We start from the raw sequence: 15922 nt of genomic DNA on the forward strand, positions 1-15922 counted from the left end.
GATGTGTGGTGAGCACTTTGACCCACCAAGGGCTTCACAGAAGTTTATAATGCAGAGCCATAAAAATAAAACAATTTTTTCCCACAAAAATTATTTTTTAGCCCCCAGTTTTGTATTTTCCCTAGGGTAACAGGAGAAATTGGACCCCAAAAGTTGTTGTCCAATTTGTCCTGAGTACGCTGATACCCCATATGTGGGGGGGAACCACCGTTTGGGCGCATGGGAGGGTTCGGAAGGGAAGGAGCGCCATTTGGAATGCAGACTTAGATGGAATGGTCTGCAGGCGTCACATTGCGTTTGCAGAGCCCCTAATGTACCTAAACAGTAGAAACTCCCCACAAGTGACACCATTTTGGAAAGTAGACCCCCTAAGGAACTCATCTTGATGTGTTGTGAGAGCTTTGAACCCCCAAGTATTTCACTACAGTTTATAACGCAGAGCCATGCAAATAAAATTTTTTTTTTTTCCACAAAAATTATAATTTAGCCCCCAGTTTTGTATTTTTCCAAGGTTAGCAGGAGAAATTGGACCCTAAATGTTGTTGTCCAATTTGTCCTGAGTACGCTGATACCCGATATGTGGGGGGGAACCACCGTTTGGGCGCATGGGAGGGCTCGGAAGGGAAGGAGCATCATTTGGAATGCAGACTTAGATGGATTGGTCTGCAGGCGTCACATTGCGTTTGCAGAGCCCCTAATGTACCTAAACAGTAGAAACCCCCCACAAGTGACCCCATATTGGAAACTAGACCCCTCAATGAACTTATCTAGATGTGTTGTGAGAACTTTGAACCCCCAAGTGTTTCACTACAGTTTATAACGCAGAGCCGTGAAAATAAAAAATCTTTTTGTTTTCCCACAAAAATTATTTTTTAGCCCCCAGTTTTGTATTTTCCCAAGGGTAACAGGAGAAATTGGTCCACAAAAGTTGTTGTCCAATTTGTCCTGAGTACGCTGATACCCCATATGTTGGGGTAAACCCCTGTTTGGGCACACAGGAGAGCTCGGAAGGGAAGGAGCACTGTTTTACTTTTTCAACGCAGAATTGGCTGGAATTGAGATCGGACGCCATGTCGTGTTTGGAGAGCCCCTGATGTGCCGAAACAGTGGAAACCCCCCAATTATAACTGAAACCCTAATCTAAACACACCCCTAACCCTAATTCCAACGGTATCCCTAACCACACCTCAAACCCTGACACACCCCTAACCCTAATCCCAACCCTATTCCCAACTGTAAATGTAATCTAAACCCTAACCCTAACTTTAGCCCCAACCCTAACTGTAGCCCCAACCCTAACCCTAACCCTAGCCCTAACCCTAGCCCTAACCCTAGCCCTAACCCTAACCCTAGCCCTAACCCTAGCCCTAACCCTAGCCCTAACCCTAGCCCTAACCCTAACCCTAACCCTAGCCCTAACCCTAACCCTAGCCCTAACCCTAACCCTAACCCTAGCCCTAACCCTAGCCCTAACCCTAGCCCTAGCCCTAACCCTAGCCCTAACCCTAGCCCTAACCCTAGCCCTAGCCCTAACCCTAGCCCTAACCCTAGCCCTAATGGGAAAATGGAAATAAATACATTTTTTTTATTTTTCCCTAACTAAGGGGGTGATCAAGGGGGGTTTGATTTACTTTTATAGCGAGTTTTTTAGCGGATTTTTATGATTGGCAGCCGTCACACACTGAAAGACCCTTTTTATTGCAAAAAATATTTTTTGCAATACCACATTTTGAGAGCTATAATTTTTCCATATTTTGGTCCACAGAGTCATGTGAGGTCTTGTTTTTTGCGGGACGAGTTGACGTTTTTATTGAAAACATTTTTGGGCACGTGACATTTTTTTATCGCTTTTTATTCCGATTTTTGTGAGGAAGAATGACCAAAAGCCAGCTATTCATGAATTTCTATTGGGGGAGGCGTTTATACCATTCCGCGTTTGGTAAAATTGATAAATCAGTTTTATTCTTCGGGTCAGTACGATTACAGCGATACCTCATTTATATCATTTTTTTATGGTTTGGTGCTTTTATACGATAAAAACTATTTTACAGAAAAAATAATTATTTTTGCATCGCTTTATTCTCAGGACTATAACTTTTTTATTTTTTTGCTGATGATGCTGTATGGTGGCTCTTTTTTTGCGGGACAATATGACGCTTTCAGCGGTACCATGGTTATTTATATCTGTCCTTTTGATCGCGTGTAATTCCACTTTTTGTTCGGCGGTATGATAATAAAGCGTTGTTTTTTGCCTCGTTTTTTTTTTTTTTTTCTTACGGTGTTTACTGAAGGGGTTAACTAGTGGGACAGTTTTATAGGTCGGGTCGTTACGGACGCGGCGATACTAAATATGTGTACTTTTATTGTTTTTTTTTTTTTATTTAGATGAAGAAATGTATTTATGGGAATAATATTTTTTTTTTTTTTTCATTATTTTGGAATATTTTTTTTAATTTTTTTTACACATTTGGAAAAAATTTTTTTAACTTTTTTACTTTGTCCCAGGGGGGGACATCACAGATCAGTGATCTGACAGTTTGCACAGCACTCTGTCAGATCACTGATCTGACATGCAGCGCTGCAGCCTTCACAGTGCCTGCTCTGAGCAGGCTCTGTGAAGCCACCTCCCTCCCTGCAGGACCCGGATCCGCGGCCATCTTGGATCCGGGGCTCGAGCAGGGAGGGAGGTGAGGAGACCCTCGCAGCAACGCGATCACATCGCGTTGCTGCGGGGGGCTCAGGGAAGCCCGCAGGGAGCCCCCTCCCTGCGCGGTGCTTCCCTGCACCGCCGGCACATCGCGATCATCTTTGATCGCGGTGTGCCAGGGGTTAATTTGCCGGGGGCGGTCCGTGACCGCTCCTGGCACATAGTGCCGGATGTCAGCTGCGATAAGCAGCTGACACCCGGCCGCGATCGGCCGCGCTCCCCCCGTGAGCACGGCCGATCGGCTATGACGTACTATCCCGTCCAGGGTCAGATAAGCCCAGGGCACCTCGACGGGATAGTACGTCTAAGGTCACAGAGGGGTTAATGACCGCCGATGCACCTTTTAATAGTGGTAGTTAAAGGGCGGCATTCAAAGTGCCTACCACACATCTAGATAAGCTTCTTGGGAAGATCTAGTTTCCAAAATGGGGTCACTTGTGTTTAGGCACATCAGGGACTCTCTAGCATCAGAGCTCTGCAAACTCAACATGATGACCGCAGACCATTCAAAGTCTGCATTCCAAAACATCACTATTTCCCTTTTGAGCCCCAACGTGTGCCCAAACAGTAGTTTACTCCCATATATGGGGCATCAGCGTATTCAGAACAAATTGGACAACAACTTTAGGGGTCCAATTTCTCCTGTTACCCTTGCAGAAATAAAACATTGGGGGCTAAAAATAGTTTTTGTGGAAAAAATGTTTTTTTGTTTTCCCAACTGTTCATTATAAACTTCTGTGAAGCACTTGGGAGTTCAAAGTGCTCTCCACACATCTAGACAAACAGGGGCTCTGCAAATGCAACATGATACCCGCAGACCATTTTATCAAAGTCTGCATTCCAAAACGGCGCTCCTTCCCTCCCGAGCTCTGCCATTCGCCCAAACTGTGGTCATCCCCACATATGGGGTATCAGCATACTCAGAACAAATTGCACAACTTTCATGGTCCAATTTCTCCTGTTACCCTTGTGAAAGTAAAAATTTGGAGGCGAAAAGATAATTTTTGTGGAAAAAAATGATTTTTTTGTTCTGCATTCTAAACTTCTGTGAAGCACTTGGGGGTTCATAGTGCTCACCACACATCTAGATAAGCTCCTTGGGGCGTCTAGTTTCCAAAATGGAGTAATTTGTGGGGGGTTTCAACTATTTAGGCACATCAGGGGCTCTGCAAATGCAACATGAAGCCCACAGACTATTCCATCAAAGTCAGCATTTTAAAACGTCACTACTTCCCTTCCAAGCCCCGATGTGTGCCCAAACAGTGGTACTCCCTACATAAGCGGTATCAGCCTACTCAGGACAAAATAGACAACAACTTTTGGGGTCCAATTTCTCCTATTACCCTTGTGAAAATAAAAAATTGTGGGCTAAAAAATCATTTTTAAGGAAGAGAAAAAGATTTTTTATTTTCATGGCTCTATCTTATAAACTTCTGTGAAGCACTTGGGGTTTCAAAGTGCTCACCACAAATCTAGATAATTTCCTTTAGGGGTCTAGTTTGCAAAATGGTGTCACTAGAGGGGGGTTCCCACTGTTTAGGCACAGCAGGGGCTCCCAAAAGCGACATAGCATCCAATCTCAATTCCAGCCAATTCAGCATTGCAAAAGTCAAACGGTGCTCCTATCCTTCACAGCTCTGCAGTGCACCAAAACAGTGGTTTACCCCCACATATTGGGTATCAGCGTACTCAGAACAAATTGCATAACAACTTTTTTCTCCTGTTACCCTTGTAAAAATAAAAATTTGGGGGCGAAAAGATCATTTTTGTGGAAAAAAATATGATTTTTTATTTTCATGGCTCTACGTTATAAACTTCTGTGAAGCACTTGGGGGTTCAAAGTGCTCACCACATATCTAGATAAGTTCCTTAAGGGGTCTAGTTTCCAAAATGATGACAAGTTTGGGGGGTTTCCACTGTTTAGGCACATCAGGGGCTTTCCAAAAGCGACATGGCGTCCGATCTCAATTCCAGCCAATTCTGTATTGAAAAAGTCAAACGGTGCTCCTTCCCTTCCAAGCTCTGGCATGCGCCAAAACAGTGGCTTACCCCAAAATATGGGGTATCGGCATATTCAGGAGAAATTGCACAACAACTGTTGGGGTCCAATTTCTCCTGTTATCTTGGGAAAATAAAAATTTAGGGGAAAAGATCATTTTTGTGAAAAAAATATGACTTTTTTATTTTTACGGCTCTACATTATAAACTTTTGTGAATCACTTGGGGGTTCAAAGTGCTCACCACACATCTACATAAGTTCCTTAGTGGACTACTTTAAAAATGGTGTCAATTGGGGGGGATTTCCACTGTTTAGGCACATCAGGGGCTCTACAAACGTGACATGGCGTCCGATCTCAATTCCAGACAATTCTGCATTGAAAAAGTCAATGGGCGCTCCTTCTCTACCAAGCTCCCAAGCAATGGTTTACCCCCTCATATGGGGTACCGGCATATTCAGGAGAAATTTCACAACACATTTTGTCATTCATTTTCTCTTTTTAACTTGTGAAAATAAAACAAAATTAGTTCTCAAGTAAAATGTTTGTAAAAAAAAAGTTACATGTTAACTTTTTCCTGCCACATTGCTTCAGTTCCTGTGAAGCACATAAAGGGTTAATAAACTTCTTGAATGTGGTTTTGAGCACCTTGAGGGGTGTAGTTTTTAGAATGGTGTCAAGTTTGGGTATTTTCTGTCATGTACACCCCTCAAAGTGACTTTAAATGTGAGATGGTCCCTAAAAAAATGGTTTTGTAAATTTTGTTGTAAAAATGAGAAGCCACTAGTCAACTTTTAACCCTTATAACTAATTTTTTTTTTCCATTATTGTACTGATGTAAAGTAGACATTTGGGAAATGTTATTTATTAACTATTTTGTGTGACATATCTCTCTGATTTAAGGGCACAAAATTTCAAAAGTTTGAAAATTGCTAAATAAAATTTTTTTTAACCATATTTCCATGTTTATCATAAATAAACGCAAGTAATATAGAATAAATTTTACAACTACCATGAAGTACAATATGTCATGAAAAAAACATTCTCAGAATCAATGGGATTGTTTAAAGCATTCCAGAGTTATAATCTCATAAATTGACAGTGGTCAGAATTGTAAAAATTGGCTCGGTCATTAAGCTGCAAATTAGCTCCATCACCAAGGGGTTAAATGACCATGAATTGGCAAATATTTACTGATCGGACGTTGGATTGAAAATGCTAAATTGGTTAATGCAAACCTATGTTTGGTGTTAAGCCTTAGGTCTTTTGCCCAGACTTTTGCCTTTCACTAGTTTTAGCATTTCAAATTGACTACATCATAAAAAATAAAGGCTGGAGAGCTGAAAAAATCATCTTTTTAGTTTTTAATTTTTCATCTCCGTTACCCTTGTTATTTTGGTAAGAATGATCACCACAATCACTTTTATCAATGTTTTCCCCTTCTGAGCCACGTATTTTCAAAATCTACACGCCACTATTGTTCTGGTTTTTCTACATAGTTATCGAGCATTGCCCCTTTCTCCACAGACTCTTAGCTGCCTCTTATTAGTGCTATGGTAGGTGAAAATCCGAATTTATTTATATACAGCAGAACCTGTCACATTGAAAAATGCTATTAACCTGCTGATATAGGGCTAATTAGTAGGTCAGTCTAGCTAGAAAAGTTCTTGTACACCATACAGAAACTACGGTACCCAGGATCAAGTGAACTTTTCTCCTCTTACATAGGTTTGCTGGTGCGACTATAGTCACCGCTCACAGAACTGTGATCGGACACTAAAAGCACACCTTGGAACTTTGACTTGACTAACAGATAGTTCTGCACTAATACACAACTGACCCGACTGGCAGTCATAGCACTGGGGCGTGTTTAAAGGTGCGATCGGTAACTGCAGCAGCATTAGCCTGCCTGTATGACTGAAAGCTGGTGGCTCCCGAGTGGAATACAATTAATTTTCTCCTGGGAGTCTCTTTCACTCCAGCGATTGGGTACCCTCCTAACATTCTAAACCTGCAAACTAACCCGATATCTGCAGGTTAATAGTGTTACCTGATGTAACAGGTTCCCTTTAAAGAGAATCTGTAAGCATTAAAAACACAGCACATTTTAGAGAACAAAGTCCTAAAAATATTGTACCTTTAGCATTTTAATTTGTTTCTGTTTTGCCCCAAATTCTTCTTTATTCAAATATGCTAACAAGATACTTGATATACCCTTTTGACTGGCAGAAAAGTTCATTGCACATTCCCTCTACTTATACTTTTTTGTACATCTATCTCTGCCCCGTGCTCATTGATTGACAACACAATCTCAAGCACAAACAAATACCAGATTGGCTGCAGGGATCACATGACATTGTTATTCCCGGGAGAGACAGTCACAAGACCACGGGAAAGGCATCAGACGTGAGTATAAGTGTTTTTATTCTACTATGGAGAAAAATAGGGATTGAGAAGGGGTTGTCTGAGTAGTAGACAACCCCTTAATGTTTACTCACAGTTCTTAATTGTAGTCCCCAGCCTGGGTGCTGTGTCTTCCGTGTCTGTGGTCCAGCCAGCTCTTAATAAATTGGGTACACCTTCCAGAACCCCCTTTCTATGTTCCTTTCCTGGCCGTCTTGCTGTGCTGGCTCTCACCCTTCAGCCTTGTGCCTTCATACACAGTGTCCCGATTCAGCAACCTCAGATCTTGTCAGGTACACTCTCTGCTGGTCCCCTGGATCCTATGTGGTTGCCTTTTCAGCGAATGTGTTGGATGTGACTGTAGCACATGCAGATGCTGCAGCCTCCGGCTGGCTAGCTGAATCTTGTAGTCCTCCACTAGTCTTGTGGGCCAGTTCCCCACTGCAACCCGGTCCCTCCACCTGGCAATAGTCAGCGTGGAGGCAAGCCCCACGGGTGGTTTGCTCACTACCTGTGCCCCTAGGACCCCTTCTTTCCTTCTGGAGCTTCTCTCTCTTCAACCTTTTCTCTCTCCAGCTCCCTCTGACAGGGAGCCTTTTCCTGCACTTCTTACTCCATTCAGCTCCTCTCACAATCTCCTAACTTTCCCTCCTAATTAGCTCCTCCCCTAACTACTCACTCCACCCATGTCCTCTACCTAGTAACCCTCTCCAGACTGAGATGAGGCCATCCTCCCTTAGGGTTCACCCAGGCGCCCTGACTGGAGTGTTGTGGTGTTGGATGCAGGTGTGGAGTCCTGGTTAGTGCCCCCCTCCTTACCCAAGTGCGGAGTCCTACACCTCTGGATGAGGTGCAGTACCTCTGTGGTGACCAGACCTCAGGGGCACCACATATCCTCCTTAATATAGCATAGTTAACTTATATTCTTATACCTGTTCTTAATACGACAGCTTTCACCAAATGTTTATTAGGAGCTTGAGTTTGGATGACCTCTGTGCCACAGAAGAGGACATGTCTCTTGTAATCTTCACCACTGTGTATTTTCCAAGGAATGGAATTATCAACATTTGGCAATGGTGTCTTAGTCACAGGAACACTTTCCCCTAAAATACAACGCAATATTTATATACAAACATACAAATATTGCTTCCAGAACAAATTACATTTTCTGATGCCAAATAACTGACTGTAAACTAACATTTTACATCTTATGCAGATACAAACTAGCATCTCGGATATTGTCATATTTTCCATGTTGTCATAAAATATCCAACTGTAATACAATGCACTAATTCTACAAAGTGGACTGACTAAGAGTTGTTGGTATTATAAATCCTTGGAGCTTTCTATAGATAATAACCTCTCTTTAGATTAAAAACCTTACTATAGATAATAATTTCTCTATAGATAATAACCTATATATTTTCACCTTTTAAAGAGTACCTTTCACTACTTTTAGCAAGTCAAACTTACCACATCATAAAAAATAATGGCTGGAGAGTTGAATAAATCTACTTTTTTATTTTTTAATTTCTCATCTCCATTGCGAGCTATTAGCTTACAAAATTTTTATTATAATTTATGCTAAGTCTAAGTAGGTGTTATCATAGAATTGTTTCTGTGAGCATGTACTTTTTCCACCTCAATGACGTGGAACAATTATAAGCATAAGGTATCATGTAGAAAAAAAAAGAATATGCCTTCAGAGAAGGTCAGACCGGTCTTTCCTGTGAGACATGTAAGGACACAGACATAATCTCATTTGATCTCTTACTACTCCATAGTGCAGAATAGAGCAGAGCTGAGTGTCAATGCAAACACCTCTTGCGATTATCCGATCGCCTGTACTATACAAGGCACTGCTTCAGCCCTGCTATGTATAGCAAAATCTACGACCTCCTATGAATGCCAGACACAAGCCAGCATTCACAAGAGATTCACAATGACAGGCACGGGGGTCTTCGGCAGACCCATGACTACTTTGGCAGGATTTATGATGTGCTTCTGGCTGACTCGTATGAAATCCCATTTTCAGTGATTGACAGTGAGATTTAACGGCTTAACAGCCACAGGTGGAGCTATCCACCATCATTAGATTAGCCATCAAGTGCGTGGAAAGATTTGGGACCAGCGTCGAAGCGCACATCAAACTCAGGGACACTACCTTTGCCTTGAATATGCGTGAAAGGTCGTAAAGGGGTTAATTACAGTATTTAGGAACACCCTCACTTCCACAATGAAGGACATTCATGTATTTTGCCAGTTATTTACAGTTGTGCTCAAAAGTTAACATACCTCGACAGAATATTTGCTTTCTTGGCCTTTTTTCAGAAAAAAATATGAATGATATAACACCAAACCTTTTTCTCCACTCATGGTTAGTGGTTGGGTGAAGCCATTTAATGTAAAACTACTGTATTTTCTCTTTTTAAATCAAAATGAGAACCCAAAACATCCCAATGACACTGATCAAATTTTCACATACCCCATTTCTTAATACCGTGTATTGGCCCCTCTAATATCAATAACAGCTTGAAGTCTTTTGTGGTAGTTGTGGATGAGGTTTTTTATTTTCTCAGATGCTAAAATCTGTCCACTCTTCTTGGCAAAAAGCCTCCACTTGCTGTAAATTCCTGGGGTGTCTAGCACGAACTGAGCGCTTGAGATCTCCCCAGAGTGGCTCAATGATATTGAAGTCAGGGGACTGAGATGGCCACTCCAGAATCTTCACTTTGTTCTGCTGTAGCCAATGACAGGTTGACTTGGCCTTGTGTTTTGGATCATGTTGGAACGTCCAAGTACGTCCCATGCGCAGCTTCTGGGCTGATGAGTGCAAATTTGCCTCCAGTATTTGCTGATAACATGCTGCATTCATCTTTCCTTCAACTTTGACCAAGTTTCCTGAGTCTTTTTAACTCACGCATCCCCAAAACATTAGCGATCCACCTTCGTGCTCTACAGTAGGAATAGTGTTCCTTTCATCATACGCCTTGTTGACCCCTCTCCAAATGTACAGTTTATGGTTGTGGCCAAAAAGTTCAATTTTAGTCTCACCACTCCAAATGACCTTATTCCAGAAGTTTTGCGGCTTGTCTCTGAGCTGTTTTGCATATTGTAGGTGAGATACTTTCTGGCATTTGCACAATAATGGCTTTCTTCTAGCGACTCGACCATGCAGCCCAATTTTCTTCAAGTTCCTCCTTATTGTGCATCTTGAAACAGCCACATCGCTAGTTTTCAGCTGATGTTATTTGTGGGTTTTTCTTCGACTCCTGAACAATTTTCCTGGCAGTTGTGGATTACATTTCTGTTGGTTTACATGACAACCGTTTTGTTTTTACAAAGCCCCTCATTTTTCATTTATCATAGTTTGAATGCTGCTGACTGGCATTAGCAATTACTTGGATATCTTCTTGCATCCATTTCCTGTTTTATACAGTTCAACTACCTTTTCCTTTAGATCCATTAACAATTCTTTTGCTTTCCCCTTGACTCACAGTCCAGAAATGTCAGTGGCTGGATGAAAGATGCAAGAGTCTGTCTGGATCCCAGAAGCTCACCCAGCTTTTATGCACTCACTGATTACAAGCAAACTGGTCACAGGTGGGGATGTTACCTTCAGTAGCCATTCAAACCCATTTGTGTCAACTTCTGTGCAAGTTATTAGGCCAAAATCACCAAGGTATGTGAACTTTTGATCAGGGTCATTTGGATGTTTTGGGTTTTCATTATGATGATTTAAAAGAGAAAACACAGTACTTGGACAATAAATGGCTATACCCAACCACTATCCATGAGTGGAGAAAATGTTTTGGTGTGATCATTCTTATTCTCTGAAAAAAGGCCAAGAAAGCAAAAATTCTGCTGGGGTATGTAAACTTTTGAGCAGAGCTGTAATTACTACATTGAAATAAACCCTTCACCATAGTTTAGATAATAGAACAGACCTCCATACACAGTGGCTAATAAATGGTCTAATAAAATCATGCCTAAAAAACTTATTAAGAAAAAGCATTGAAAGCAGTGCAATATTTTCCAAATTGTCTCCAACTAGAGAGGAGTGGATTAGGCTAATTCTAGTTCACCTGTTCACGCATTTTTCCCAGGGTGTTTGATTCTCAGAGAAGTTATACTCTGTGAATTTAATGTCCCTTATTATGTCCTGAATTATGCTCTACATTTTGCTTATGCTCCCTTACACTCACTACAGTGCTCACCTTTACAGCCCCCTGTCTCCTCATCATCACCCATCCGATCCTCTCCTTACCTTCATATCATTTCTGTTGACTCAGAAACTCCAGTATCTCGTACTCTGAACTGGGACTTCTGGCTTTGATAGGGTCCAGGAAGGTTCTGCGCATGATTGCTCATGACAGAGTGACATTTTGCACAGTACTCTCCTGAGCCCTGATCAAAGCCAGAAGTCTCTGCCCAGTATGAGAGACTCAGGGATTACAGCGCAAACATAGATGATCTGAAGCTATGACAGGGGCCAGACTGGTGACATGGAGAGCCCGGAGAGCTGAGTCAAAGATTTTTTAATATTTTTATACCCTTTAATGGTTCAGAAATGGTCTTTTACAGTCCAATTTGCTGAATATGCATGGGAATGATTTAAAAAAAAAAACTGCGTTCTAGCAATTGCTAATTTTTGTAAAATTCGAGTAGGATTCAATTCCACTCATATTTATCTGCTCATCTCTATCTCCATCCTCAACAGTAACTCATTGCTGGAGAGTTTGTGCTTGTTGCTACCTGATGCCTGATACATAACATGCACAATAGTTAATACTAGGGCTGAGCCATAAGTTTATGCTTTGTTTTTTACTTCCATTGTACTTTGTTTTATATGTAGAGTATACAGCAAACAAGAAGGCATCTGTCCATGCAGACATTTTTACCTGTTAGCATTCCTTCATTAACAACGCAGCTTCTTGTAATTAATATGGAGTCACAGGGCAAATAGAATTTCCTTCCAGTTAAAACAATAACATCTCCGGGAACCAAATCCTGAGATTCTACTTCTTGTACATCTGAAGAAAAATGTAATTACTATCATTACTTCCACTGCAGAAATTGTACCTTTGGTACAAAATAGTATCTATTCAATACATTTTAGGATACAATATTAAAGCATATTGTTTAGATAGAAATAACAAATAGATATTCTGGTTTTCTATTTATAAAGCTTCATCACCGTTAAAAGTTTCATCGCTTTTAATTTTTTACACCACAGGCATTCTCTAGTAAACAATATCAAATTGAACCATAAGGTCTGCAGCGCCAGCACCGCCTCACCACCGCTTCCTTGGTTTTTGCTGACAGCTACAGACTCGTGACACCATGTCTACAGCATGTTACCTCTGTAGCCGAACACTCAACTCAGGTTTCATGCTGCAAAAAGACAATTGAGCTCAGTGATTGGCAGAAGCGGTCACTTTTTGTCGGTGTAGCAGTGAAGAGGCAGCGCTAGAGCAGCAGAGGATAAGTAAGGCTCATTTTCTATATTGTAATGCAATTATGGTATAAAAAATAAATAAAAGTGGAAAATTCCACTAACTCACTAAAAACTACTATCCCGAGGCACTGAAAGATAAAGTGTTTTAAAAAGTTTAATAACTTCATTTTTATACATTTTAAGCCTTATTATCCTTAATTCGGAAAGTCACATTAAGGCTATGTTCACACATTGCGTTTTTGCTGCGTTTTTCAGACAAAACCTGCTCTCGGTAGCAAAGAAACTGCTTAAAAAAAGGTAGTATGCTGCATTTTTTTTTCAGTGTTTTTCAAGCTGCTACAGTTTAGTGCCTGTTGTTCCTTAATTTTCTGCACCAAAAACGCAATAAACCCTCATACCTGCATTTCTTGCCATGTCTTTGCTCTTACTCAATGCTTTCTATGGGTGAAAAAACATTGCAAAAAATGTTGCAAAAAAGCTGAAAGAAGTGACATGCTGCAGTTTTCCAATTCAGTCAGGAAAAAGAAACAATGTGTGTGCATGAGATGTCTGAAATCTCATAGCTTTTGCTGGTACTGGAAAACGCAGCATATAATTTGTATTAAAAAATTGGCATATAATTTGCATTAAAAAACTCCAGGAAAATACGCACCATGTGAACATAGCCTTAAAGGGAACCTGTCACCTGTATTTGTCGGGACCGGTTTTCGGTTATATGGGCGGAGTTTTCAGGTGTTTGATTCACCCTTTCCTTACCCGCTGGCTGCATGCTGGCTGCAATATTGGATTAAGGCCGGGGTCACACTAGACCGTAATACGGTCGAGTGCAATGCGATAAAATCGCATTGCACTCGGACCAATGTTACCATATGGGGCCGCTCCCACCAGCCGACTTTTTGTCGGCCGTTTTCCTCGGTCCAAGACAATCGCAGCAGTTATTCAGTCACTATGTGGTCTGGTCATGGTGTGGTGGTATTTGTTCCTTGTATGTGGTATTATTCGGTCACTATGTGTTCTGGTGTTGGTGTGACTGTATTTGTCCCTTGCATGTGATATTTTTTGGTCTTTATTTGATGGTAATATGTGGTCTAGTCATGGTGTGGTGGTATTTCTTCCCTGTATGTGGTAGTATTGGTCTTGGTATAGGGGATTGTGCTGTATATGGCAGTCATTTGTTCTTCTCTATTAATTAGGAGAAGATTCTATATGTCCAATAGAGATTAAATACATGGAACAAGATGCACTTATAGGGTTTCTCCTGTGAAAAATGTAATCACCTCTCCCTAGAATTAGTGATAACATATTGATTGGTGGGGGTCTGACTGCTTGGACTCAATTAAGAGAATGTGGAACTTTTATCACCATTAGAATGGAGCGTCATGTGCAACTTGACCACTGATCCATTCATTCCCTCAGTGGCTGCGAGTGCTGTGCTTTTTTTTCTGGAAGACCCAAAGAGGATGAATGGAGCTGCGGTCAGACATCTCACCTGCCGCTGCACTTTAAAATGTGGACAAGTGTCCTATCAGGGATAAAACTTCCCTGTTCTTCTGATTGGCGCAGTTTCTAATGGTCGGACCTAAATGATCACTTATACTGTAGAGTCTATGGACTGGTGATAAGTTGTATTAACCAAAGATCCCCTTTAATGCAAACTACCGTAATTGTACATCACATTTATGGTGGTGCACAGATGTTGTGCAGTTGTCGCTGTGTTTTACAGTCGATGCTTCACTGTAACAGGGAAAATAGTTTACAGGTATTTGCATATGGCTGTAGGGTGGGCCCCTAGGGTCAATTCCTCCTGTGGGCCAGGATTGGACTGTGGGCCCCAGACACCTCAGTCCAATCCTGGCTGTAAGTACAGTGTCTGTCCACTGCACTTGTAACTCATTAGCATACAATTCCAACAATGGATTTCTCTAAAACAGCATAACAGATTTCCATAAGAAAGGTAAAGATTTACCCAGCATTAAATCGCCTACATACATGCAATTAGTTTGTGGTATAACATCCTGATGAAAAGTGCTCTTTAAGCTGGTACAAAAAAAATATATACATTTGACATGAATAAAGAGTTTCCTTTTATTTTTTAGCTAAATGTTGAAAATCAGGTATATGTCACTCACCTCCATTTTTGTTAAGTATAGTAACCTTCATACTGTTATGAGATGAAACCATCTTGTGCAATTTGACAGATTGCTAATAAAAAGTATATTAATAAAATTAATAACAATGTAAACACACAGATTATACACATATACCTCTCAATAGAGATGATTGAATTGAGCCGCGGAGGATTGAGTTTGAATTGAATATCCCAAAATTTGCATTTTCACAAGAATTCAAACTTGAGACTTGTTTTGCGGTTCACCAAAAAACCTTGCCTGGAACCATTTCCCAAATTGCTGCAGCCTCAGAGAGGGAGCTAGCATCGTTTGTGTTATTGCATGGGTCTCCCCATAATGCTCTGCAGCTGTTACATTTTACCGATTATAATAACTTGTACAGTGATGATTAATGCCTGAGCTATCGCAGATCAGCGGTTCCCAGAGGAGCACAACTTGTACAGAAGAGTCGCTTTTCATCTAAAGAATTACTGGGTTAGGCTGTGTGCACACGTTGCTGATTTTTAGTGTTTTGTTCGCGTTTTTTCGCTATAAAAAAGCTATAAAAATGCAAAAAAAAGCATACGTTTTGCATCCCATCATTTAGAATGAATTCCGCAATTTTTGTGCACATGATGCGTTTTTTTCCGTGAAAAAAAAGCATTGCGGTAAAAAACGCAGCATGTTCATTAATTTTGTGGGTTTTTTTTGCAGATTTCCCACTATATAATGCATTGGGAAATGTCCGGAAAAATCCGCAAAAAAAATGCACCAAAAACGCAGTAAAAACGCGCAAAAAACGAATGCCGATTTCTTGCAGAAAATTTAAGTTTTTTCTCAGGAAATTTCTGCAAGAAATCCTGAACGTGTGCACATAGCCTAAATCTCTTTGTCCTTTAGAGCTTAAGAACATATGATGCGCGGGATTCTCTTTATCTCTCCTATAAGGTGTAAGCTCTTTTGATCAGCAGGGTCCTCTATTTTGGAGAGAGTAAGCTCTTATGGTTATGGGAGTCCTCTCTCTCCTCTGGAGTGTAAGCTCTTGAAGTACAGTATGGTCAGTGGGGTTTTCTTTCTCTGTCTCTCTCTCCACTCCCTTATATATATTTTCTGTGCAATTACAAGCATTCCAGTATTGTGATTTGTGCAAATTATTTGCCGCAAATAAAATTTTGTGGGAAAATTCAGCAAAGTCTGTGTTTTGAATTTCAAAAGATCCATTCATCTCTGCTCCTCAACATTGAAATTG

General features: G+C 40.9%; 1 protein-coding gene across 1 annotated transcript in view; it reads right to left on the reverse strand.

The window, feature by feature from the left end:
• The window catches only part of LOC138638125 (probable cation-transporting ATPase 13A4), a 234021-nt gene that overhangs the window by 126495 nt on the left and 91604 nt on the right, over positions 1-15922 (reverse strand). The window contains exons 8-10 of the mRNA XM_069727154.1: positions 14695-14767; positions 12009-12140; positions 8040-8210 (exon numbers count right to left, since the gene is read on the reverse strand). Of these exons, the coding sequence (XP_069583255.1) occupies positions 8040-8210; positions 12009-12140; positions 14695-14767 (376 nt within the window). The remainder of the gene's footprint in view (positions 1-8039; positions 8211-12008; positions 12141-14694; positions 14768-15922) is intronic.

Source organism: Ranitomeya imitator, chromosome 5 (assembly GCF_032444005.1).
Source record: "Ranitomeya imitator isolate aRanImi1 chromosome 5, aRanImi1.pri, whole genome shotgun sequence".
Lineage (NCBI taxonomy): Eukaryota > Metazoa > Chordata > Amphibia > Anura > Dendrobatidae > Ranitomeya > Ranitomeya imitator.